At 40.5% G+C, this 27,374-nt stretch overlaps 1 protein-coding gene across 2 annotated transcripts; it reads right to left on the reverse strand.

The window, feature by feature from the left end:
- Nucleotides 1-141: 141 nt before the first annotated feature.
- SLC39A6 (solute carrier family 39 member 6) lies at nt 142-24,685 on the reverse strand. Of its 2 annotated transcripts, none has more exons than XM_075022772.1 (10): nt 24,609-24,685; nt 22,230-22,978; nt 20,783-20,963; nt 20,335-20,504; nt 18,811-19,023; nt 17,161-17,230; nt 15,452-15,829; nt 7,457-7,537; nt 5,255-5,445; nt 142-4,467 (listed from the first exon to the last, which is right to left on the reverse strand). In XM_075022772.1, exons 2-10 carry the CDS (start codon nt 22,947-22,949, stop codon nt 4,315-4,317), a joined length of 2,157 nt encoding a protein of 718 aa, XP_074878873.1. In that variant the 5' UTR covers nt 22,950-22,978; nt 24,609-24,685; the 3' UTR covers nt 142-4,314. The 2 variants fall into 2 exon arrangements, with proteins under 2 accessions (XP_074878873.1, XP_074878872.1); XM_075022771.1 differs by lacking the exon at nt 24,609-24,685 and adding an exon at nt 24,037-24,106.
- Between the last annotated feature and the right edge of the window lie 2,689 nt (nt 24,686-27,374).

The raw sequence follows: 27,374 nt of genomic DNA on the forward strand, positions 1-27,374 counted from the left end.
AAGGCGCAAGGTGAGATTTTGCTTTTTTTTTTTTTTTTTTTTCCTTCGGGAAGCAAATTCCCGCACAAGGCCGTGGGTTTTACCAACCGTGAGGAAACTGAATTTGGAAATCGAAGAGGTAACATCACTCAACAACCAGCGTTTGGTTCAGTGTTTTATTTTCTCCAGCACGCAGCAATACAGGAATAGCTACAGTGATCCTAGGTGCACCAAAAAAAGGTATTTTTAAAAATAAAAGCACATTTTCATGAAAACAGGTTTCTGCTGCTTGCTTGTGGCAAACAGAACGACCCGGTTCTTCTACAGAAATTTTAACTGTGCTGGTCTCTCAGGCAGCAGGAGAGCCACTCTGAATTCCATTTTAGCCTTGACTGTGTTTTATATAAATGCAATTGAGCCACATTCCTGCAACACACCTGGCATCGCTCTGACTGCCCTGGCCACAAAGGAGCAGAGAAACCGTACCAGCACCTCAACCCACAGGCTGGGCAGATGAGAATTTCCACACCTTTTTTTGACTCTCGACTACACACAACACCTTTTCTGTACAAATACAGGCCAAAAACATTAGAAGAACATGTCAAAAAAACCAAACAAAACCCAAAACTTTTATTGCAGCACCGTTTGCCTATTCTGTTTACCCGCATCTAGCACAGGCACTAAATAAGGCAGCTGTAACAGCAAATGAAATTAAGGTCTGTACCATAATTAACACATAGACAGATACACAAAACAGGGACACTTCCATTTATCAGCCAGAATAGCCAGGCACGTTACAAACTGAGGCAGAAAAATATACACATAAAAATAAAAGGCTGCTTAGAGGCTCTGCCCTATTCGTTTCCCAAACTGTGAGTATTTTCAATGCAAGTACATTGCAACAGATGAAGATTCTACTTTATAAGGCTGACAAAGAAAAAAAAAAACCAAAACACCCACTTTTGTCATCTTGCTGGTACAAACCTACAGCAGACTTCAGTCTGTAGTCAATTACTAGTTTGGACAGCTGTCCATCATGGACATCTCTCCCTCAAAGACCAAAGAGCACTGAATGGGTGGGATATGCTTGCGTCTAGCTTATCAAACCATTTCTGCCTACATGCTCTAAAGGCAATTTATTTTTCATGTTGCTACATTAGCAATGTGTTTTGATATGCAGATATTTTAATGTCAGTCAATTACATTGGAAGCCAGCCAAGAACCCAGTGGAAACACTGACTGAAATGTGTAGGTTTATCTCCATCATTTAGACATTGATCTTAAAATCTCTTGGGCAACACTAGGCTATGTGCCTGCTTCCTATGTCATACCAAGCACATGGACAAAAGAAGTCCAGCTGAACTAGCGGCTATTAAGGTTGTAGGCTAACAGGAACCACCAGTAAAAAATTCCAAGTGAACTGAGCTCACCCAAGTCTGAAATACCTCATGACGAAAGAGATGGAGCATGCCTGATTTCTGTAATGGCCAAGGGGGGGGACAGAAGGCTAAGGACTCACGGGCACACTGAATTTATGGTGGTTTACCAGACTACTGGTAAACACAGTGCCCAAGCCCTACAAACCCCACTAGGATGCAGTGAGGTTGCATCTCAGATACTGCGTTTCAGCAGAACAGAGCTGTGATGAACAGTTTGGAGGGAAGGAGGGGAGAAATCTTACTGATTTTTTTGCCCAGGTACACATCTTGCTCGTGAGGAGCAGTACAGGAGCATGAACTGAGGCACGTCAGCTCTGATGGTGATTATTATCATTACCCCAGCAAAGGCAAGACTCATTTAGACAGGTCAGTGTCCAGTCAGACCAGTCCAAAGGGTGACACATTCACCTGCAATAGCGAGACATCAGGAAGAGATCTCCAGAGGAAAAGCAGCCACATTTTGAGAGATCTGGAATGAGGTGGGACCGCCAAGACGGGAGGTCAGTATAGGAAGATGCAGTAGTCAAGAAATGAAAAATCCCGTTTTGACAGGCTTAGTGTGTGTATGTGTGTCAGCATTGCGGTTGGCGTGGTTGTTTTGAACTTACTTGTTTTCTAAAGAAAGCAGTGACATGCACATGCCAGAAATGAAACAGCTTTCAACGAGCCAAAGATTATGGTATTCAAACACCCGAGGTAGCAAAGAAAGATGAAGATCAGCAGGTGGGTTTTAGGTAGAGTTTAGCTACAACAAAGTCAAGAAATGAACATAGCATAGGTAAGGGCAGAAGTATCATAAGAGTTCAGACTAACTTCAATTTTTTCACTTTTTCTTCAGAGAGTTCAAATAAGCTAACAGTTTAAGAGTGTGGAAGTTACAGAAGCAACGGGTAGATCTACATCCATTTTTCATCACACTCAGAGATATTACTAATTCCAGCTTGGGAACACTAGAATATTACTGCTATAAGAAAAGAGTAAAAAGAGCACAGGATGGGTGATTAAGGAGATGCTATAAAAATGTAGCAGATGGCTATCGTACCATGGCATGACTCCTCTGTTCAGATGTGTGCTTCTGACAAAAGTCTAGAGGCTTAATCAAAATGCAACAGCATAGAATAAAAGGCACACAAAATATAAAGTGCTTGATGAAGGGAGGGAATGCACCTATGTTTTGTCAGTGTTCCTGTTACAGATGAAAGCCCAACACCAGAGTACCTTCCAGTGATGGAAACTTAAACTGGGGAGGAGGAAAATGAGTGTTTCCAAAAGAGAAGTCCATTCTTCTCCCCAAACCCCTGCTCACCAAGCAAAGAGATACAGAAGTTCATACACGTGCAGATCTGGGCGAGCTGGTAAGACCCCACCACAGCTGAGTGCTCCCCTCGGGGCACATTAGCAGAGCTGAAGGAAGTATTCCTTTCTCTACCCCCTGACTTCAGAGGAGGCAAGGAACAGGATTTCATCACTGCGGGCAGAAGATTAAATCTCAATCTCGTTAACCTGCAGGAAGACTGAAGGAGGAAGAAAAGCTAATATGCCACTAGCTGCAGAACCTTCTGTGATCCCCATTTCTTAACTAGTGGAAAAACCCCTCAAAACCTCTCAATTCATTCCAGGCATCTATTTCTGAGGTGATAAGAGTAGTTTTGGCTTTCATTGTATGAAAGACCACCATAGGCCAGGCTGTTTTAACCTGTCAGACGTGGTGATATGAACATTTCCTCTTTGTTCAAGCTTCTTATTCAGCTGATGATTTAAAACAGTGGTAAAGCTGGATCAGAAATAAGTTCTAATTGTTCTGTTTCTGAGATTTTTAAAGCTAGCTAGTTAAGACAGCATAAATTCTGTTACTTATTCATTATATAAAAGTTGTCTAATGTTCACCTTCCCTGCAAATGCATAATTTATTTATTTTGCCATTGTCTTTTTCATCCTTCTCCTTCCTTCAGTTACTTCCAGGGTGGTTAAAATATTAAGACTGTAAGCTCAAACTACATACTTACATATACACTTATAATTATCCTTAACATGCTGTTTCCCTATATATGCTGTCAAAGAAATTTTGCTATTTTGGACTTCTCAGCTTTAGTTGTTGCAAAGAATAAAAGTCTTTTTGATGGAATTCACATATATTAGAGCTAGAGCTATGCTTTTACAATCTAATAGCTGTACTTTGTTCCTGATTTGAGAAATCAGTGAAGCGCAACTCACATCAGAGGGGATGAAGTAAAACATTTGGTGCAAACACTCAAAACGGGATTTCACGAGAATTTGTTTGGAGTAGAAACCAACTGGGATAAGACACAAAGAATCCACAAGCTATTGAGAAAAGAACCACCGCAAAAAGGATGGAGTGGACTCATCTGCCACTCCGTGTAAACTAGGTGGATGCAGAAGAGATGAGTTTCTACCGATATAAACACGTGCTACCCATTACACATCTTTTTCTTGTTTTACGCTGCTCACTGTGCTTTGTATCTACTGATTTTGATTGTGCTAAAATAAAAACCACTGTCGTTTTATTTCTTTAAACCAACAAAAACATTGAAGTAAAAAAAGTTACATATAGTTACATACAGTAAACAAATTTACTAAAAAAAACCAACCCTACCCCCCCTCCCCAACAATACTCCTTTAATAGATTTGGCACTTTCACCATGTTTTACTAAGTACAACTTTCCACAGTACCACACGCATGCTAAACCCTAAGTGGAAAAAAAACTTTACAGTGTTCACTTCTATCGGGGGAAAAGGGAGGGAGGGACACAGCAACAAAGCACACGAATAAAAATATCTAGTCTATATCAAACGTACCTCTCCGTTAGGGGAATTTAATAGAAAAAAAACCTACCACTTATAATTTAACACCAAGCTCTCTTCCTGGCAACCAGGATTATAGGTTTATGCTGAATACAATCTTATGTTCAAATACGGAGATAAGCAGCATTATCCCAAAACCCAAGAGAATCCCAGCATTCTGTAACAGGAAGTACCCCCAGCGGCTACATCCATGATCACTGGCATCGTTGTGTAGCATTTCAGGCACCTAAACAAACAAGACAATGTTAAACGCCTTCAAAATAAACAGTTACTTCAAATGCAGTTCTTCAACCATGAGGCATGAGGTAGCAGAGCCTTACTCCTCTAGTCCTTCCTGTTGACTGCATTAATGCTACTCCTTGAATTAGCTGTCACTCAACATGAACAACATTATCAAGAGTCTACTTTTGTATTTAGAGACAATCTGCAGTGTTCCAATTTCTAATGTTTTCGTGATAATTATGCTGATGTCTTAAGCCAGCCATTTACTCAAGATATGATTATTTACCAACTGATTTAATCAAGCCACACCAGGAATTATATCCTTAAGAAGACAGTTAAGCTTTCACAAACATACACCAAATTCTTTATACTTCTGTACAAACATACTTCTGAGGTACAGTACAGATTTTAATACAATTATGTCTTTGTCCCAAGAAGCAGTAATGATTTAATACAAAAGCTGAAGTGCATTTGGTGGCGCTGACAGTGTGCAACTTGCAGTCTTACTGGCTACCTGCTATACTAGCCACTGTCAGAAGCAAATTTTTTACTGCTGCTAACTGCCTTTAACAAGGAAGGGAGAAACAATCTCCATTACTACAGTAATCTAAATAAATGTTCAGGTGGAAGATTGCTTTTAACTAAGCACTTGCACTGCGTACTCATCAGCGCCTTCAAGCGCAGAAAAAGGTGACGGAGAGAAAATGGAAGAATTTATTTTGAGATCAAAATAAAATTAGCATTAATTCTTAACTATGTTATATAAAATTCAAGTAGGTCTAGCCACTTACCATGTCCACAAGAGCCACATACATGAACAGGCCAGCAGTAAGTGCAAATATCCACATAGAAACATTGTCTGCATAATGGCCGATAAGAATCCCAGTTGCCATTCCAAGATAGGCCAGCATAGCTGACAGAGCATTATAAAGCACAGCTTGCTTGACAGTCATACCAGCTTTTAGAAGTACAGCAAAGTCTCCTACAACAGGGAAAAAAAAAAAACAACAAAGTTTTCATCCTCAGATAACTATTGCAGTATTCATGAATTCTCCTCTTACTTACAAGATTACTAAGCTATTTTTATACTGTAGTCTGCCTTATTTTTTTCCTTCATAACATCACAAATCACTGGGGGACAGAAAATGAAAAAGCGCACATGAACAACAACACAGCAGCAAACATTGTAAGTTTATAATCTTAAAGTCTTAGGGTTTTTGGAAGAAGCAGCTTTTAGTGTAGCTTGCATTTAAACCAACGCTGTAAAATCCTGCAGTACTTGATATGCATGAGCATTCCAAAGAAGTTTCTAAAATAAAATATTCCCACTTAATCGCATAAAGCAATGGTGATGATTCCATTTATTATCTTGTAACTGCTCTTTGTACTTTAAGTCTAGCTGTTTCATAAATTTAGAAATAATTTCTTCATTAATTTCTGTAAATGATCCTTAAAGTCTTATTTTTACTTGAAGGAATGATAAGACTACCAGCCAGAAGCAGGTTTTCCATAATTCAGAATAGAATTTTTTTTGTTGTTTAGATAAATTAGATCTAAACCAGAGTAAAATAATATAAGCTTATTATTTTGAAATAAAATGGATTCTATATTAAAAAAGTTATCTCCAGCTAAAGTAAACAAAAGCAATCTTCAAAGCTGAGTTGAGTAATTTGTTACAACAGCTTTTCCCACAAGATATTGCAATTAAGATGAACTGGTACGTTAAAAACATTGTTTTGCATTAACAGAATGATCCAATTTTATCCCCAGCTCACTTCAGCTAGTCCCATTTGTTTCAGTATTCCTACACCACTTCATGTCCTCTGTTAAAGAAGGTATTTCTATCAAGTTTTCTGTGCTGATTAAAGGAGCATGATTTAAATTTTTAAAGATTTTTCTTGCTTCCAAAACCAATAGAATATTTGAATCTAAAATTATCAGATTCATAACATGAATGTACTTTGTATATTTGTACTAACAACATTTAGTAAATGTAATTAATACAAGTTCCACGATTCCCGTGGAATTTATATTACAATGAACAAGACTCAATTCCTCCCACGTCATAAAACCAGCTGTGTTTTCTCCAGAGTAATGTATTTCTGTATCAGGTTATTGTACAGACAGATGAATGTATCAAACTGTTTAATAAATAGTTCGATGTATACACATACTGGTTTACCAGCTCCATTAAATGAAATTGAACATTCTACTCTCTAGGGAATTAAACCTTTAAAAAGTGCAAGCAAACTGCTCTTTCCTCATTCTATACACCAGGTATGACTGTGTCCATGACAGCTAAGAAATACCAGTTGCACATTCAAAATGACTCAACAATTGGAAAGATCAGCTTCATTCCGAGTTAAACTAAGCAGCTACACCCTATTCTCACATGCTGCCCTGCAAAAGGGCCAAATACTAAACTTACACTGTAAGACACATGTATTCCCATGAGAAATTATGGTTGTGAATTTAAATCACTTGAGCTTGAAAGACAAACTATTTCCAGGAAGATTTCTAAGTAGTTCCAAGTTTAATTTAGAGCTACAGCAGTTCTTTGCAAGACTTAATGAAAAAGCAGCAAGTGTTATGCAGAAAGGAGTTTGACTAATTGTGACCTGCCTTTTAACAGCACAAACACAAGAATAAAATTAGAGAGAGATGTGAGAAAAGCAAATTCTGACATGTATTCTCCTGCAATTCACAATTTATGTTGCTAAGGAGAATAAAAACTACAATTGAACTATACCAAACAAGTTGTAAGTAACTGCAAGAGACACTTGAGTTTTAAACAAAGTAGCTGAAATATTTAGATTTTTAAAAAGGAAGATTAACTCAATTATGAAATAAACAGCCTTTAAAAGTATTCTTGGGTAGACAATCTGACACAGATGAAGTTTTTTACTGTGCCACAGAGTGAAATCACTTATAATTCTCCAGAGTGCACCTGTAAGTACTTATACCTGCAGCAAATGGAAATATTGGAGTCTTACCTAGCTCATGAGGTAATTCATGGCAAAATACAGCCACAGAAGTGCTTAAACCACTAGATAACCCTTCAGTAAAGGCTGCTCCTATGAAGAGACAGGGAAAAAAACAAAAACAAAACCATTACTCCATATTCAGACATGACATGCAGAAGCATTGTTGCATATGCTTGTATCAGATTAGGACATTAGTTTCACTCAATTTTTTCTTATGCTTGTGGAACCATTTAAACTTTAACTGAACAGTTGTTTATGATTCATAAGTTTCAAAATCAGAAGCAACATAGAATCCTCCAATTAGTCAAAACAAACCAAATCTCACTATCTTATTTCTGAACTAAGCCCAATACCTTTCAACAACACAACCCCCTCAAAAAAATGCAATAAATGGAAATACTGTCAGAAAAGACACTTTTTTTTAAAGATACAAAGGGAAGAAGGCAGCTCAACCGCCTCTGAGAATGTCGTGGTTTAACCCCAGCCAGCAACTAAGCACTACGCAGACACTCGCTCACTCCCCTCTACCCAACCCTCCTGGTGGGATGGGGAAGAGAATCGAAAGCAAGTAAAACTCATGGGTTGAGATAACAGCAGTTTAATAATTGAAATTAAAAGTAAAATATAATAATAAATAGTAACAAAAAGGAAGATAACAAAGAGAGAGTAAAATATAACCCAAGAAAGACAAGTGATGCACAATGCAATTGCTCGCCACTTGCTGACCGATGCTCAGCCAGTCCCCGAGCAGCAATCTGCCCCTCCTGGCCAACTCCCCCCAGTTTATATACTGGGCATGACGTCACATGGTATGGAATACCCCTTTGGCCACTTTGGGTCAGCTGTCCTGGCTGTGTCCCCTCCCAACTCCTTGTGCCCCTCCAGCCTTCTTGCTGGCTGGGCATGAGAAGCTGAAAAATCCTTGATTTAGGCTAAACATTGCTTAGCAACAACTGAAAACGTCAGTGTGTTATCAACATTCTTCTCATACTAAATCCAAACCACATTATACCAGCTACTAGGAAGCAAATTAACTCTATCCCAGCCAAAAACAGGGCAGAACAGTCAGACTCTGGAAAAAGGGAAGCCAATTCAACAGTAAGAGAGGCTATATAGTCACATGAAATCAGCAGTGAAGGATTGTGAATTCTAGGCAGCTTGCACATAAGTGAACTATCATACTTTAAGTGTAGGAAAAAACCCACAAAACCACCTTGAACTAGTCCAACAGTCCTCATCTTTCTTGTTTTCTCCACTGCTGTTGCTTGCTATTCTTTTTATTTGACAGCAGCTCAGGAGGAAGCAGCACACGGCAGGGCTGAAGAGCTGAACCGCAGCTCACACGCCGCACGGGAGGTCCCCGGCTGCTGGGGGAGTCTCACTGAGAGGTGCAGCAGAACCACGTCCAGCTTCCTCTTCAGCTGCTACCAGGAGCGTGCCAACAAACAAGATGCTGCCAATAAGCAAAGAGGTATGAGGCCACGTCGCAGTAGTTGGCACGCAAGGGACCCAGGAGTACTCCTCACGGAGGAAGAACTACAATGGAGAAGAGACCACGGGAGACAATCCCCTCTCTCTGCTGGAATCTCCACCCCCAGTACTCCAGCAGCCTCTACCCAGATGTAGCTCCTGAGGGTGGACACTGCTATCCAGGTCTTCATCTGCAAGAAGCGTCTGATGCTCCTGCCTGCAGTGACAACAGCAGCAGCTTTACCTCTGTAATGTGTGCTGTGGCAGCCAGTGAAGGAGACGCAAGAAGTAGCGAGCAGGCATCTTTGGATGAGCGATAATGAACAGGGGACTGAGAAGGTCTTCAGAAGAGGTTCTACAGAGGCAAGAGCCCAAGCCCCTTCAGACTAAACAGGAAGGCAGGACCGAAGCAGCACTGGAATAGGAAACATGAACTCCCAAGATGGGTAAAATCTGAAAATGGCAAAGCCTGGCACCAGGAAAAACCCTTCTCCCCCACTTGCAGCTGCTAATCTGAAGAACATGGTCATGACCCTGGCAGCAGCGAGAGGATGAGTTCTGCCTAGCCCAGAATATTTGTTCAGCACATCAGGTTAGGGCCAGCAATACAAAAAGAAAGGAAAGATTTTTAGTGATAGGAGATTCCCTCTCGTGCAGGATAGAGGGCAGAGGCAGACCTGCCAACCAGAGCTACTGCCCAGGGAAGTCCTTTGCTTCCCTGGAGCCTGCCTTGATGATGCTGTGGAGATACCACCAAAGCTCATTTGGCCTGTCATTGATAGATACAGACTGCCTAGAAAAGACAAACACAAGTGTTTTTTTTTCTTGCCTATCTATATAAAGGAGTTCCTTGACCGCACAGAGCTCCAGTATAAAACTATGTATGAATGCAGTTCCTTGTGTTTATTGAGTCTCTTGGTGAAGATCAGAGTAACACTAGGAATATGGTTACAAAACACCTAACCAAGAAAACGTGGTGGATAAGGCTACCTATGAACAACCACATAAGACATCACCATTCACGTGAGAGTTTTCAGCTGTGAAGGTAATAGCACTGGGCACACAATCCAGGATGTTCCTTAATTTGGCAATGGTTTCCCAATACAAATGATACAAGACCCAGCCAGTATTAGAGTTCTACTTGACCTGCTGCTCACAAACGAGGAAGAACTGATGGCAAATATAGCAAAAAAATGGCATCTTGAGCTCCAGTGAGCATGAGGTAACTGAGTTCAGGATACAAAAGAAGGCTGGGAAAGGAAGACACAAAGTTAGGACTCTAGATTTTAATGAAGCAGACTTTGACTGACTTAAGGAATTGCAGGTTAGAATACCCTGGGAATCAGAGGAAAAGTGCCCAAAAGAGGCAGCTGATTTGCAAAGTACGCTTAACAGAGCGCACAAATGAACTACTCTGACGCACCCAGCTAAGCAGCGTGTGTCTCAATGAATTAAGACTCCAAAAGGAAGCACACAAGAAATAGAAACAAAGATTGGCAACAAGGAAAGATAAAAGCAGTGGAACAAAAAGGAGGAAGACCAAAGCCCAGCTGGAGCTAAGACTAACAAGACACCAATGATAACAAGAAACAGTTCTACAGCAATGCTAGCTGAGAAACAAAGTTCAGGAGAAATTTGCATCTGCTGATGGATGGGGAAGGGAACCAAGCAGTAGACATAAAAAGAGGCTGAAGCACCAGGACTGCCTTCATCTCAGTCTTCAGAGACAAAGCCAGATTGCAGATCCCAGCACCATTCCAGAAAGAAAGGGACAGCAAACAGCAGAGAAGCAACAGTTTAGAGATACGCAGAAAAAAATGGAAACGCTCAGATGCATCCTGGGATGAGTCACCATCCCTGGAGGTATTCAAAAAGCTTGGAGATGGGGTACTCCATAACATAGTTCAGTAAGATGGTTTAGTGGGCATGGATGATGGTTGGACCCAATGATCTTGGAGGTCTTTTCCAACCTAAATGATTCTATGGGACTCACCAAAGGGTGCTGACAGAGTTGAGCGATGGTAGACTGCAGCCTTGCAGTCACATCTATGGAAAACCATGGCTACAGAAGACCCCAGTGGAACTCTGGGAAAAGGACAACATTATTCCCATCTTTAAGAAAGACAAAGAACAGGACTCGGGGAACAGTCAGCCTCAACTCATTTCCTGGAAAGATCATGTTGAATATCCTCTTCAAATTCCTCTCCAAATGCTTGACCCAGCTTGAGGAAATAACTGACTACAGAGATGGCAACAGCAGTGAATATAACAGAACTTGACCTTAGTAGGATTTCTGACACTGTCTCCTACAGCAGTCTCATCTGGGAGCAGAGGAAGTACAGGCTTGACAGTTAGATGACTGCACATTGGCTGGACTGCTGGGCTAACAGGGCCTGATGGTTGGCTAGTAACAAGTAGAGTTCACCAGGACAAATACTGCGACTAATTTTCTTCAGTATCCTCACTAATGACCTGGATGACACGAACTGCACCATCAGCAAATTTTCAGATGACACTAAACTGAGAGGCAGGGGGGAGAAAGTAAGGGCTGAGTTGACACATCAAGCACAAGAGCTTTAGACAAGACAGACTGTGGTAAACTTGAAGACTAGGCCAACAGAAATCTTATGAAGTTCAAAGAAGAAAAGTGAGAAGTTCTGCACGTGGGGCAGAACAACCTCAAGCATTAGGACAATGTAGGAACTGACTGGCTGAAATAGCAGCCTTCTCAAAAAGGACACAAGGATAATGATGGACAACAAGTTGAATATGAGCCAACAGTGTGCCCTCATTGCAAGCACAGTGAACCACAAACTACATAGTCTTAGGAGAAGCAAGGCTAGCAGACTAAGTTCTTATCCCCCTCTGCTAAGCATTGGTGAGGCTGTTCCTGGGTTTTTCTGTCTGCTTTGGGGTGCCCCAGTTCAAACTGGATATGAATACTGTCCAATAGAGGCTGACAAGATGATCAGAGGTCTACAGCATAAGGCCTAAAAGCTTGAGGAAGCTGGGTATATTTAACCTCCCTCTCCACCACACTAAGGGGTGGTCTAACAGCAGCTTGTAAGTACTTTTAGTGCAGTCACAAATATGAAGGAGCATAACTCTTCAAAGTAGTGACAGATGACACGACAGGGGGAGATGCTGCAAATCACAATTTGGGAGCTTTGGGCTGGACCATAAATAAAACTTTCCTTATTAAGAAGCAGTAGTGCAACACTAGAAAAGGTCAGCCACAGACATGGTGGAATCTCCCCATCTGTGGGGATTTTCAAGGCTTGGCTGTGCAAAGCCACGACTGACTCAATCTAGTGTTTCCAAGGGCCATTTCAGGCAGAGGGTTCAACTAGATGACCTGTAGAGGGCACTCGTTTCTATGACTCTGTCTGTGAAGTCCAATTCAGATGTGCACAATGTACAAGATGAAAGCGATTTTGACTTGAGCCTTCAGCAGGAGTGTTTTCCAATGCACTCTAAAACACTCAGTCATAGGAATCTACACAGTAATTAACAGGGAAGTGACAGGAGTTACTGCTACTTGACTAGCAAAAGTGATTATTAGCGAACACTATCAATCTTTTCTAGGTACCGGTCTGTTTCCCCCACCTCCAAATACTACTTTATAGTTTTGGAATCAGATTTTGAGAGACAGACAGGATAGCTACAGTTATCTCCTACTAAGACAGGAGAATTCATCAGCATTCAATTTGGCTTCAGTTTCTGAGGAGGCTAGATAAGTAGAGGAAGACAGAAGGTAATTACGTTCTCGCATGCCTGCATCCTCAATAATCTACAAGTTCCTCTATGTTACTGTCTCTGTACAATGTTTTCCTAGTCTTATCACTTGTTAGAGGAAAACTAAAAATACAAGAATCCAGCTTAATCCCACATGGTAAATCTAATTTTGGGACCACAAAGGCAAGCCAGACAAAACCTAACCGCTTTGCAAAGTACCTAGGTGGCTGATATGGCCACATACTGTATGGATACACAGCAGCCAAAGTACAAGCTTAAATAACAGGAATACCTATTTGTCACTGCTAAGAAGTGTCTTGAAATATTAACAAATGAAGACTACATTAATATATCTGGTATTATCCCCTCTAAAGAAGTTGATTTAATAGTGTCACTGTATCTTAAAATATACTTTTAAGACATCACTTCTCTCAAAAAAGAGCTAAAGAAAAAAATATATACGCAAGATTAGTGTAAAAAGTGTTCTGCATTTTAGTTATTTAGTTGAAGCTACACAGAAAAGTTCAAATCACAGAAGATCATTCTGTACAAATTAGTCAGATGCAACTGTTCCATGCTTTAATAGAAAAATAAGCACTTTTAAATCTTATTCCTACAGAATTAGGACAACAGATTTGAGGATTCTTCACAGAAGCATTCACATCTTTATTTAAATACAGGTAAGATACTATACAAGTAGTATCGGCATCCTCACAACATCATCAAATTGATGTTTTGCCATAATACTTTTGAGCACATCCAGAACTGAAGGAAACCCACATTTCCATTAGCCTGAACAAGCTACACAGCAGGACTTCTAAAAGCTATTGCTCTCACTTGTTCAATAAGCCTTTATTAACCTTCCTCACACTTTTCCCTTCATAACTATAAAGTCATAGCTCCTTCCCAAATCTCCCTAATGCTAAGAGGTAATTGATTCTGCATGTCATTTGTATGCAAATCCTCCTCCTTCTACCACATTTTCACTACTGATCTGCTTGGAAATTTACATTCCATGCTTCAACTTTCATCAAAAGTGAGATTAAATCAGAAGGTCTCTTCACATTATACTTTGAATTGACTGAATCTGAACAACTGCAAATACTGCTGTGCAAAAATAGTTATGATTGGGTTTTCTCCTCAAACAAGAATGAACTTGTTTCTACAATAAAATTTACAGAAAGACTGATACCACTGAACTGACCCCAGTATGCTATACGAGCTGGAAATTAATTCAATACCTGCAAAGATTAGTCTTAAATACTAAAGTCAAGATGACGGAAGACTAGCATAAGGACTGAAGATTACTGATTTTACTTCACTTTCTATGACTGACTTTAACCTTTTAAAATACCTGTAGTGTAGCTCTCCTAGAAAAAAAAAAGGGAGTTCTCAAACCTGACCTCCCAGCCAGAAATCCAAACCATAACATTCAATCTGTTATTTTTATGATAAAAGAAATATTTTCACTGAAGCATTGTCAAAAAAGACTGAACAACTACAACATGTAAGGGAAAAACAGGGACACGAACAAAAAAAAAGGAACAAAAAGATAAATGTTCCATTTACATGTAAAATAACTTTATACCAGTTTAAATTTAAAAAAAACTCAAAAAATTGACTATTACACTCAACTTTAAGAACAAGATTTTGAGCAGAGTAAGACTGGCATTTAAGAAAATAATTTTTTTAAAAATACTTTTCCAAGAAGAGAGACTGAGCCTGTTTTGAGACCGAGTACAGCATACTGAGCATCTGAAAGAATCTACTTACGCTACACACCTTTAATTGATGTAGATAGTCTTAATCCAAAAATCTGCATAAAGGCAACATATAGTGACTTTATTGGCATCTTCTCCATGAATCATATTTCTGACAGGTAATAGCTAACTAATGTCCTATTAATTAATGCTCTACTCACACATTCCTAGGATACAAAAAGCAGCACAGACCTTCTCTGGAAGGTTAGTATGAGCACTAGGAAGAACTGCAATGCTGCTCTTTAGTGGATGGGAAGATCTGAGAATCTGGATGTGACAGGACTGCTATGCAAAAGTGTAAAAAGCACCTTAGAGAACACAATGCCTTGGACCAAATTAATTTTACAGTAAAAATGAATGCACGAATACCTCCCACAGTGCAAAAATCACACATATATATTGCCCAATCCATTTGGGTAATCTTCAGGCTAAAGCAGATTGAAACCAGGGTCCCATCTCCCTACTCACCAGTTGCTGGGGAAACTTACACATGATGTGTAACCAGGGCCTAGTTTAGGCAAAGCCAGATGTGCAAAGTACAGAACCTGATTGTGCTGCCTAACAAGAGAAGACGGAAGAGAAAAAGATACAGAGAAGCCAATGATACTAGTGGCCTGACTGAAGTGGAAAAACAGTTACTTATGTGACCAAAAAGACAAGCTTGTCTTAAAAAAATAAAAATTGCTAGGCACTTGCAGGCATTGAAATACAAAGTCAGCTCTAAGTCCCAAATAGTGTTTTATAAGCCTAGCTTTAGTTTAAAAAAAATGTTAGCTTTAACTTTGCTAAAAGTAGGAAATAAAGCAAAGTTTATAGATTTCCTAAAGAAACATAGTTGTAAGCACATAATTTCTGTTTCATTGGTCACTGATCTCCAGGTTATTAAATGAGATTTCTTATTTATTCAGAGCTGCTATCAGATAAAAGTTCAGGCTTCAAAGAGCCACCAGTTAAGTTCCTAATAAAGAGGTAAGTGACAGCAAGAAGACTTTATAGTCCTCACATACAACAAAGCTGCAGTGTCCAAGCTAACACTTACCGATTGCTAGGCCATCACTAAAGTTGTGTAGTCCATCTCCCATAATCACCATCCATGCCAGAGTTGCTATCCCAGCATCCTTCAGTTCTTCACGCGAGTAGCGCTGACTGTGACTGTGGGGATGATGGTTCTGATGATGATGGTGATGCAGAATATGATGGTAGTCATGGTGATGGTGACTAAGATGATCTGTCTGTCCTAGAGTATCATGTAAGTGAGAATGACATTTGTTTCTACAGCCCCTGGACACATATTCATTTTCAACTTCTTCTTGATGAGAATGAGCTATCATCACTTCTTCTTCTTCTTGTACCGTCGGCTGCTGAGAAATGAAGGGCGATGGATCTTGAGAGTCTGTCCCTAGATAGCCCTCAGGCCCTGTTACAAAAACCCAGAGTATAATGTTACACATTTTTAAAATCACCTAGGCAGCAAAGATACAATAAACAAGTTAAGTGATGCAGTAAAGAAAAAACTAGTAAGTCTAGAAGTTGGGAATGATGCCCCAGCTTCTTGTACCAGAAGTTGGTTTTTTTTTCCCAAGGGTTTCTACAACTTATTTTTCTTTAATCAGATTTCTGAGATAATTCCTGATAGATCAAAATAAGAAAAACTTTTAGTTTCTGTCCCCTACTACTGAAGCACCCCCTACGTTATGGTCACAAATGCCTCCGAAAAGGTAAAAAAGCTTTTACTCTAAGACCCAGTGCAATTTAAACAAAACAGCATAAGGCTCTATGTCCCAGTTTCACAGCATGAAGGCTGTTAGTTCAATTGCCTCAGAAAGACAAAGTGCCTGGAAAGCATATGCCATTTATTCGTCTTAGGACTGGTGAATAAGAATGCAGAAAAGGATTATGTTATAGATAATTTTGGAAACTCCTGTGATTTATATAAATACTGGAGCTTAAGTTTGAACACCTGAAAAATAAACACTCCAAAATAAAGTCATCAACACAGACCATGAAACATCCTCATATAAACATCAGTGGCACACTAAGGTTAGTTATTTTAACTAACTCCTAAAACTTGCTAAATTCTTCCCCTGCAATTAAATGAAAAAATACACTTTTTTTTCCCCGCATTACCAACAACTCTTTCATTAGTTATAAAATTATTCTAAAAAGCTGAATGCCTCTTTTAGCTACAAGAGCTAACAAGTATTTAGTGAGGTATGTTTTGGCTTGCAGCATGATCTTGGGGACACATGACCATCTGCAGTCCAAATACTTCAAGTAGCCTCTAGGATTTTAGATTATCAACCTTATAAATAAATACATACTCAAAATAACAAAATCCAGACTCAAGATATACAGAAATCTAAATAATGGATCACGCATATAACATCTAACGCTCTAAAGAGAAGTGTAGAAGCAAGTAGGTACAGCTGTATTTGCAGCAGGCGTAGCCAGAATTGCTTCACAGAACGTCTTCAACTTCTGCTGTTAAATCCAGAAGTAAAAGGCTTAAGGTTTCAAAACTCTGAATTCTCTACTTCCAACCTATCGATACTTTTTAAAGGAAGGCAGCCAATACAGCTAGTCGTCTGCATATCAATGCACAGATGGGTTTTTTTGTGAAAAGAATTCAACTAGGTAGTGATCCAACCTACAGTAAGAAGCAGATCTATGAGCTGCCATCAGTCAGGTGTTTTTTAAACAGCGCTGCCACAAAATAATGACAGTAAGTACAATATTACTGAGACTTACGATCATCTGTATCTAACTTTTCTTCGTTCGCTGAAAACTTCTTACTTTCGCCATCATCTTCATTTTTTTTCTTATTCCAAAAGAAAATACTGTAGTTATGAATATTTTACTTATTTTTCAGGATATACATGAGCAACATTATATTCACAACATTTATGCAGCCTGCACAGAAAGAGGACAACATGGAAGCCATATAAAGAGTACAGAAGAGGAACATCAGAAACTCAGCTAAGTACAATAAGATGACAAAGGCTCCTCAGGCTCCATAGGAGAAAAACAAACGAAACCACACGCATAAATACTCTACATTTTTGCATGTGGATTAAGCAGAGGGGTTCATCTGAGAAGTTATTCCACTAATTCTTTTCCATTCTAATGCCAGCATAATGTTTTTTTCTAGCGTACTGAAGGAAAAACAAGTAAAATCTCTAATCATTGCTCACTAATGTATCACAATTCATGATCAGTGACTCAGCATCTAGAAGGGTGTAACTAGTCTAACGGGAAATCTATTCCCAGTGGCTAAGAGGAGGACACAGAAAATACTTGCTTTGCTTGGAAATCTTCATGTCCTCTCTTGGTAAATAAATTTAACTAGAGAGAAGCAAAGTGAGCCTGTAGCTCGCAGTTAGTTTAGCTTCAGTATAAACCACGCCAACACAACCTCCTGTGACCAAAGTCAAAGAGCTTACATGGCATCTGCTCTGAGACTGCTGCCTTAACGACCAATTTAACAATAAAACTAAACAGAGATTATCAGTCATTCTGGTACCCTAGAAACCAGCTATTTTTAAGCTAAGTAATTAGTAGTTTACTAGCTTTCTTCAAGCAAAGTTTAAGATATTGCCAACTTTTACTGTATCTTTTTTTACTGAGTCAACTTTTACATCATTTTTTATTCCTGGCTAGACTAGTCTTTAAAGAACTCAGTTACCAATAATTGGCGAGTTACCAACATTTATGACTGCTAAAATTCAGTTATTATTTACCTTCCACATAAAAACCAGCATAGTAATATGAAAGCTGTATTGCTGCTCTTTTGGGAGAGAGAGAAAGGAAAGAAATGAGGGGCTTGGCAGACTGTTTCCAAATGGAACACTATCTAATGAAGTCATTTTCTACAGTGCAGTTGGATGCTTATTTAGGTAAGCACTTACTGCCACCCTTACCCGTTTTGTGCAAGTGCCCTCCTCAACAGGAGTACAATAACTGTACAAGGCCATGTTACTTCATCCAGTTTGAGAATTAAAATAATAATAAAAACAGTTCAGATAGTTATATAATTGCCTTGAGATGTCAGAAGGAAGTCAATAATGAACAGTAACTTCTTAAATCACTCTGTTAAAACAAAGGGTGCAATTGGATGTTTGCTTATTAAACAGTTCACTGTGGTGTCAAGCCTGTACTATACATATATATATATGTCTGGTTACGAAATAGCTCAGAGCTCTTCTGTAACAGGACCACACAAAAAAGTTACCATGTAGCTTAAAAGTATACGTGTCACTAATATAAATGTAATTATAACACTAATCAAGTCAGCAATCACTATTAAATTCAGACAGATATATGATACCCCAGATTTTTTTATAAGTGTATTCAGAAATGATCATGCAATACTATATAGCTTCAAAATAATAGTTTCTCTACCTTTTTCTTCTTGTCTTTAAACTGCTTTATTAAAGTGATCAAATGCTCCACTAGAAACATGAAATACAATCCTCCAAGGGCTGTAAGTCCCTTCCATGTAGAATCCAGGTAAGCACTCTCCTCTATACTTTGAAAAACAAGATGTTTGAACATAGAGCCTTTGTTTTGTTCAAGCAGAGGCTTTTCGTGGTGATGGTGATGGTTTCCATGAGACTAAGGGGAGAACCAAATGCGGAGAGTCATTATATTCAAAAGAACTGGTAACATAAGAAACATAGAAAGTATTCTTCACGCTCTTTTTGTCAAGTCTGGAGTTGAGACTTGACAATTTTCATGGGGTAAATGCTCTGGTATACAAACCAAAAAAAAGAGAAGAAATCTGTTCACAGGAAAAAAACACATTGCAAGGACTGAGAGTAGGCCTGGTATTCACCCTCTTGCTGAAGCTACATGCATACTGCTCAATACAAGATGTACAACTGTCCCCACAAAAACTCCTGACACCATCAAGGAAACTGCATTTTAAGTAGTATAGCCACAGCCAGCACACCAATTACTTTCCCATCTAAGACAGTTCATAGATGTCAAACACCTTTTTCTCGAAGGAACTTGGCAGTAATTTCCTTCTTTAAAGGAAGCCTGACATTCTTCCCCTCCTCACTAGCTACTGATATGTTCAGAATCGAAAAACTTCTAGGACACCTCATTCACACACTTCGATTTACATAACCTCACACAGCAAACGCAAAGTTAACTGAAAGGAAAAAGAAGAACCCAATGAATTACAGGCAGGGCTCAGAAACCACCACAGGATCCGCAGTCCTTTTTATCCATCTCATCTGAAAGCTGGAACAAGTTACCTTTGCGGGGCAGGGGTGGGGGAACAGGGCGGGGGGTGGGGGGGGTGGGGGGAATGTCTGTTCAAGATCTTCAAGAAAGGTAGAAATTTAGCAATCATATTCCCATTTTACTGTCCATATTACATAACAGCAATATGTAACTCCAAAGTCTATCAAGTAACGTTTTCCCAGGACTTCAGAAATGCTTGATTCTGATCAAAAAATTACAATGGATAAGCAATCAACACAAGTGGCTGTTAACAGAAAATAGTGGATTATCTATCCCACATTTAAAGTGTACAGTGAGAGATTTCCGCTATCTATAAAGTTCATTAAACTGGAAAAAGAAAATAAAGAGGCAGCATTGCAATAAGTGACTAAAAACATTTATGCAAATTATTGCACGCAAGGAACAATGAGTGATTTGGCAGCATATATGACTAAGAACAGGAAATAGATTGAGGGATAATGGTGTGAAGTTCTTACACTGCAAGGACTGTGAAATGAATAATACAAACAGTTTCAAATGGGAAACCTTTCCATCAAATAACATACCTTACAAGGTTGAGAAATGACTCATCAAATAGGTATTAATTAATAGGGATTAAAATTATCACTAAGAAGTACAGACAAGTGTCAAATTCTCTGCTTTGAAATAATGAATGAAACAGTAATTAATACTTACATGTGGAAGGAGATGTAAGAACGCATCTCCACTCAAAGTCCCCACAGCCAATGCCACAAGAAAACTTAGAAGAAATTTGAAAAATACGCGATTCATCAGTGGTACCAATATAACACCCAGTAAGGAGAGAAAACTGATGACAGAGATGGATATAAAGCCACCAATCCAAGCTGATAAAAAAAAAAGAAAAAAAGAAAAAAGTAACAAGAGTAAATAACAGCTTTATGAGCTTTTGTTTGCTTAACGTTCCTGTTATCAAACACTCCTGATCATTTGATTAATCAGATGTTAACAAATGGTACGCCACAAAGATTTCTCTCTAGACATGGTCAAGTGCCAAAAGAAAATTACAAATTTCTTTCAACTTTGCAATATGTTTCTCAAATTTATAACCAACATAAATGGGTTTCCAGTAAGCTTTTATTCCATGTTAAAAAAAACAACCTACCTATTTGCAGAGAGTAACTTTTTGGAGCAGTTTCAGCTTTTTCACTAGTTGCATGGACTATGCAGTATTTGCCATCAATCTGATTAATAAGAGCTGGACAGAGGTAACTAAATTCTGTAGCAGTCAACAATACTTGAGTGCCTATTCCATGGGACTGCATCAGTTTTGACGCACTGGAGCACTGTAGAAAGACAGATGCATTAAAGACTAACCAGAACCAAAATACCATGATATATCTCAGGAGGACTGCACATCCTATTTTAATTGAAATGCAGTGGCACCACATGAAAACAGCTATATCAACGGTAATTAAGAACTGTACCTCCACACCCATCTTCTGGCTCAGACAGCTAGTTTGGGACTCCTGGTAAGATGACGCCTAATTATCACTCATTCTCAGCACAAGGGGTCAGATGCTTTTCTGTGCAAATAGAAAAAGCCTAACACTTTTCACTCAGTTTGAGAGGCCACACAAGGAAGTAGTAACAAGGTTAAATACCATTTTATAGAAGTGATTACTATGGAAAGTCTTGTACAGAACGTGTTCTGCATATGGTTCCTCCAGTAGAGAGTTCCCCACCATACGACGTAAGGCCTTGCTGGGTTTAAGTAACAGTAATACTTCTGCTTCGACTATGCAGAACACAGTAACAACTTGTGAATTCAGCACCTACAATCACACACTACACAACACCCACTCTAAATTACCTGGCATGGCTGCATACATTAAGAACCCAGAGAGACACTTGCTTTTTAAAGCCTTTAATGGAGAAGGATCTGATTGTGTAAGGAAACTGACTACCACAGAACTTTAGACTTTATCGGCACTAATTTTTACTATTTTAAAGTAATAGATAACATTTTGCAGCAATCTTTTTTACCGTTGGTCTCTACATACAACTTCTTGAAGAAGATGGGGAGGGAGGGGGTTGAAGGAGGAAAGTGCCAGTTACCTCCCTGCAGTTCTACACTATCTGCTATAGGATTATCTAACACTTGTGAGGCAGCTCTGATAAGAATGACAGTATTTTAACTAGATTTCTTTACTTTCACCACATTATTAGGTAAACAAGACAGATTCTGGCTTTAAGGCAGAACAGCAAGTTTTAGATTTGCAGTGTTTTTCGTTTTTAGTAATATTTAAAAATAATGTATAAATAATAAATACATAAACCCAAGTGCATGTTTATACTTAATATAAGTACATATATCTCTTTAGGAAAAACTAGAAAATTAAAAATAACTAGATTGCATATGTATTTTCCTCTGAGCTTGTGAACATAACAAAATTCCTTCAAAATGTTGTTTCAAGGAGAGTCATCTGTATGTGTTTTGCTATGAGTACCGTTACACTGCAAACAGTTAAACGATAGGCACCTGACAGATAAGCCATAACAACATTCCAGGCAGATCTGGATTTCCAAGAATACAGAAGAATCAATCTCACCTCTTGGGTATTTTGGTTTTTCAGTTTAGAATACAGGTAACTTCCTCTTTCTGATTCCTTCAGAAAAGTATGAGATTCATTTGCCTTGCTGTTAGCAAGCCAGGTTGCATTGCTGCCCACTGTGACATTAACAGCTTTAGAGCTGGTCAGACCTAAACGAGCAACCAGCTTGACTTCTCCAGGTTGCCCATGCTGTAATTCAGAGTGGCCACCTGTGGGAGCAGCGATGATAGATGCTGTTATTTCATTAACAGTGTTCTTGCTGCGTACAAAGTTCTGCCGATGTTCTATATTCTCTACTTTATGAGGCTCCTTTGAGTGACTGTTCCTGTGGTCTTTGTTAGCATCAGATTCATGGTTTGGACAAACAGCCTTCTCAGAGTTTTTACTCAACGAAACATGATTATGATGAAGGTGATGATTGTGGTCATGATCATGGTCTATTTTAATCCTTTTCATTTTATCTATACCTATGTTCTGGAGCAGTTTTCTAAACCCATCAATCGACAGAGAGTTGTTTTCTCCATAACGATTAAAGAGTTCTTGAAGGTGAAACTTCTGTATTAGTCCTGCCAAGTCAATATTAACACCAGCCGCCTTTTCTGGAAAAGTTCTCTCCGATGTATGCACAACAGTAGCCGTCTCCACTCCATGATGATAACTTTCACACAGTAGTAGGGAAAATGATACAAGGAAAGTGACCGATACTGTACTTGCCATTGCAGTTTCTTTTTAGCAGTAAAAAATGTCTAGAAAAAGAAGAAAACTTTAATGGTTTGCACAAAACTGAGCACATCTTCCTCTGTAATAGATGTTCATAATTTGCTTAAACAGAAGAAGCCCACAACAAACCCAGCTCAAAGTATCAATGCAGTAAGAGAAGAGCCGTTTAAATTTCTTACACATCCACCATTTTTCCCAGATGTGTGGCCTCAGGCAACAGGAGATGAAGCTGCATACCACAGTGAGGTCACTGGTCGTGAACACCCCCCAGGTGTAAGCTTACCTTTGTTTAGCTTGGCCTGAGTCAGTTTTCTAACCCAAGCTAAACAATGAGAGCATCCTCAAGGGTGCACCAACTGAGTTCTAGGTTAGGCTTTTCCTATGCTTAAAAGAAGCCTTATAATTTCACTCTTAGCGAGGAATAAGTAGTATAAATTGTACGTTCCTACTTAAAAATCAAAACTCCCAGCCTTCCATCACTGGATTTCCCAGAGCTCTTGGCAAGGCAGCAGGGTGAGTTTTCGAGCACTCCACAGGAAATGTTTTTTATGCCGCCACGTTCTATCTGCGTTTTCACACCGCGATGGTACTTCTCCTTTCAGGAGGCGGGCAGAGCGCTGCCACGGACCAGACGCCGGCAAGCGTGAACGTTAGCGCGGTTTTAGTCCATAAATACTCTGGCAAGGCTACGAATTAACGGATAGTCAGGCTGCCTCGGCCCTTTTTCTGGGAGGCGCAGAGACACACCCCACCCCCCAGTTTTCAATAAAACTACAACCGTCCTTAAAAACCCAGCACCACCGCCGGCAGCCGGGGCAGCGCCGGTGCTCACGGTCCCGGTTGCAGATGGTACCGGCGGGAGGCGGTGTCCCCGCAGACCCAAGCTCCCCCACAGCTCCGGGGCTGCGGCCCGGCCCGGCCCGGCCCGGGGCCTCCACCCAGCACAGGGCGGGAGGGGCGGCCCCCGCCGGCGTGCCGGCCCGTCTGGGAACGCTGCCTCCGGCTGCCAGCACGCCTACCGCCGCGGAAGGAGGAGGAAGAGAAGGAGGAAAAGGAAGAGAAGGAGGAAGAGAAGGAGGTTTACCTCACCCGCCGCCGCCGCCGCCGGACCCTTCCCCACACGCGCGCGCCAGCCGCTCCCCGCCCCCTTCCTTTCCTCTTCCGGGTACGGCGGCCGTCACGCGCCTCTCCGGCGGCCAACGGGGGAGCGGGGGGCGGCGGAGCGCGTGGCGGCGGCGCGCGGGCGGCTTCGAGGCTGGCGCCGCCCCCCCCCCCCTCCCCTCCCCTCCCCTCCCCCGGCGCCTGTGAGGGAAGATCCCGCCGTCCCCATCCCCATCCCGATCCCGATCCCGATCCCGATCCCATCTGCCGCCCCTCGCGGTGCCTGCGGGGTCCCGGGGGTCTGTAGGGGCCGCTTGGCCCGGCCCAGCCCTCCTCAGCCGCGGAGGAGGAGGAGGAGGAAGAGGAGGAAGGCGACGGGGAGGGGGGGAGAGATCTCCTGAGGGCCCAAGAGGAACCGTGGCGGCCGGGGAAGGGCAAAGAGGGTGAGGGGGGCTGTCCTTATTTCCGAAAATACCGAAATTTGGGTTTAGTGGTGTTTGGAAGATGGCGGTTCGTTGGGAGGTGTGAAATACTGCCGGGAGAGTTAAAACCGACCGTAGGTGGGAGTCGGAGCGATGCTGCCTGAAACGAGAAGTCATCCCTGGGCTCGCAGCCGTGGTTTAGGAGAAGGCGCTGGGTGTGGTAGCGTCCCTTGGCGTCTCGGAAAGGGTTTTTGCGTGAGGACTCCCAGTCTTGAGAGGAGTAACGTGTGTGGGCAGGCAAGGACTGGAAGTGGACTGACTGGTTGTAAACAAGGGGTGCAGGTAAACAGCAAGTGACGTCGTCTTTCGATGATACTCGTTAGGGTATCGCGGCGAGAGCTCTTTGGTTGAGCCTGTCACAATTAATGATCTGGCAGAAGAAAATTAAACTCTGCGCGCAAGTGGACAAAGAGACAGTAAGAAAAGGCAGATCACCTCCGAGAAAGGCTTGAAACTTGCTGAAAACAGGTTGCTTTCTTCAGAATAAGCATACTGTGTTTTTCAAATGTTGCTTTGCTGTACCACTTGACTGGCCATGACCCCATGACCACTGTATGTCCCAGGCCTAGGCTCTCTTGTGTTTCCTCTCCCTTCCTCCACCACTTCCAGAGTTTTAGTTTCTACCATCACATCGATTGATATTGCTAGTACAGTGGGTGCAGTTTTGCTTACCCATCCCAGCTGGCTTTGGAATTTGGCCTCTCTTATGTGATCGATTGCCAAGGTTTTTCAGCTTGCTGGAGTGTTAAGGCAGCTCTGAATCCTGCCCGAGGATCTGACTTTACTGATGGCACCTGAATGTTACGCCAGCGACTTAAACTTAACATCCAAACCATTCTCAGCCATCTTTCTCCTTCTGCTGTCTGCTGCTCTTGACAGTACCACCTTGCTTGCCAGTCAGGAGGTGACAGATCTATCTTCTTTACACCTAATGCCTCTAACTCTCCGACTGAATTAAACCTCTTTGTTTGTGAGTTCAGCTGACTGAAGGACAGAAGGGAAGTATGTGTTGCGAACAACTCCAGCAGCAGAGAGCAACACGTCAGAAGGTTAGGGACTTATTCCATGCAGTAGCTTTTGAAGTATTGAAAAAATTCAGTGTCCCTCAACCTTACTCTTTTTTTTCCCTGGAGGAAGAGAGGGAGGCTATAAAATGTAGGAGAGAGTGGGCTTTTTTTCTTTAATGCTAATTCATTTTGCATTAATACTGTTTACCGGGTGCCTTTGTAATATTTCAGTAACACAACATTTATGCCTAAGATGCTGATGTTAGGCATTCGATTGTTGTAAATTTTTTTTTTTAATCTTTTCAAATTACAGCTGCTAAATGATTGAGCCTGTTTTTCTAGCCTCTTGAATGCATCTGCTGTCTCTAGCTGTTTCATTGTGTCAAATTTGCAGTTACCTCACATCTTGTCAGGGTCATTTGTAGATGTAAGTGTCAGAGCTTAGGTCTTACAGAACTGGTCTTCAATGCTAAAATGCTCTCTTTTTTTAAAAAAAAAAAATTTTAATTTGAGTAGTTAACATACATCAGCTAGGCAAAAAGAATCCACCCTGGTAAAAACAATCCACCTAAAAACATATTTGCAGTAAAACTTCAGGTCAGATCTGGTTTACGGTAGCTGAATTGATCTCAGTAAGTTTATCTCGTGGTAAAATTAGAGCACTTTAGTCATTTTTGCTCTTTCAATTAGCTAGTGACTTAGTCTGAATACATGTCCAACCATGAGCTCTGGAGTAGCTGTGATCATGTAAAACAAGCATCTTGGTGTCCCCTGTGGATGGTTAATGAATGTATAAAAATCTCTTAACCTGTGGACGAACAGGAAGCATTATTTAGAGAGTCAGCAGAGAGCAAACTGGGAAGTGGTTCGACTGCTGTCTTAATCCATCATGGGACTACATCTTAACTACAGCGTGTAGCTCCAGGCTTTCAAAAAGGCTATGTTGAGAATTGAAAAGATCATCCTCATTGGGATTTTTTTGTTTATTTTTTTCTCTTCAGAAGGGTTTTTCAGGAGGTCACAGCCTTTTCAGCTTGGAAAAGAGATGAATGAGGAAGAGTACAATGGAAGTGGAAAAGTTCATTAAATAATACCACCTGCTTAACTGTTGTGACTAGCGTTGCACAAAAATGTCTTGATAGCTTTGCTGAGTATGTGTCAGGGCAAATGCTTTAAAACTTACCAGTTTGGGACCAGTAAGGAGCTGGCTGTTCATGGAGTTCTAGTCTCTTTGCGTGCAATTGTTACCTATTGCAAGGCTTCTTCGCAAACGTGTTGTATGAGCCCAACATTACACACTTAATGGACGTGATGATGAGTAAGTGGGCAGGGAGGTGGCCCTTAGCATGGTGCTGAGAACCACTCTGCTGTGGTCATTCTGAGCTTCTACCCTTGAAAGATTCTTGAGATTTGAAAAGTTTAGTATTTCCTTGCCTTTTAACTTTTCTCTGAGAACAGCTATGTGATGAGAAATATTAAATGTTGTTTAAAATAAAGGAAAACTCTGAAAGTTATTACAAAATTATTATTACAAAAATATTTGTTTTAAACTACAGAGCTGTTGCCACACAATTTCTGAACAGGTATAACCTCACGCAAAACTCCCATGTTTCTTCTTTAAAATCTCCAGTAATCTTTTTATTCTATTAACAGCATTTCACAATTGCAAAGAAGTCCCCAAAGCAGCAGTTCTATTGAACAAATAGTTAGCAATTGCGTATTTGATGGTATTATACTCTAAGTCCTAAAGATATATTTTCATGTAGCAATGACCTTAGTTCATGTGTGTTCTATGTTGGTTTTCAAAATACTTAGAATTATATCCAGAAAAA

This window comes from Buteo buteo, chromosome 3 (genome assembly GCF_964188355.1).
Source record: "Buteo buteo chromosome 3, bButBut1.hap1.1, whole genome shotgun sequence".
In the NCBI taxonomy this organism is placed as follows: domain Eukaryota; kingdom Metazoa; phylum Chordata; class Aves; order Accipitriformes; family Accipitridae; genus Buteo; species Buteo buteo.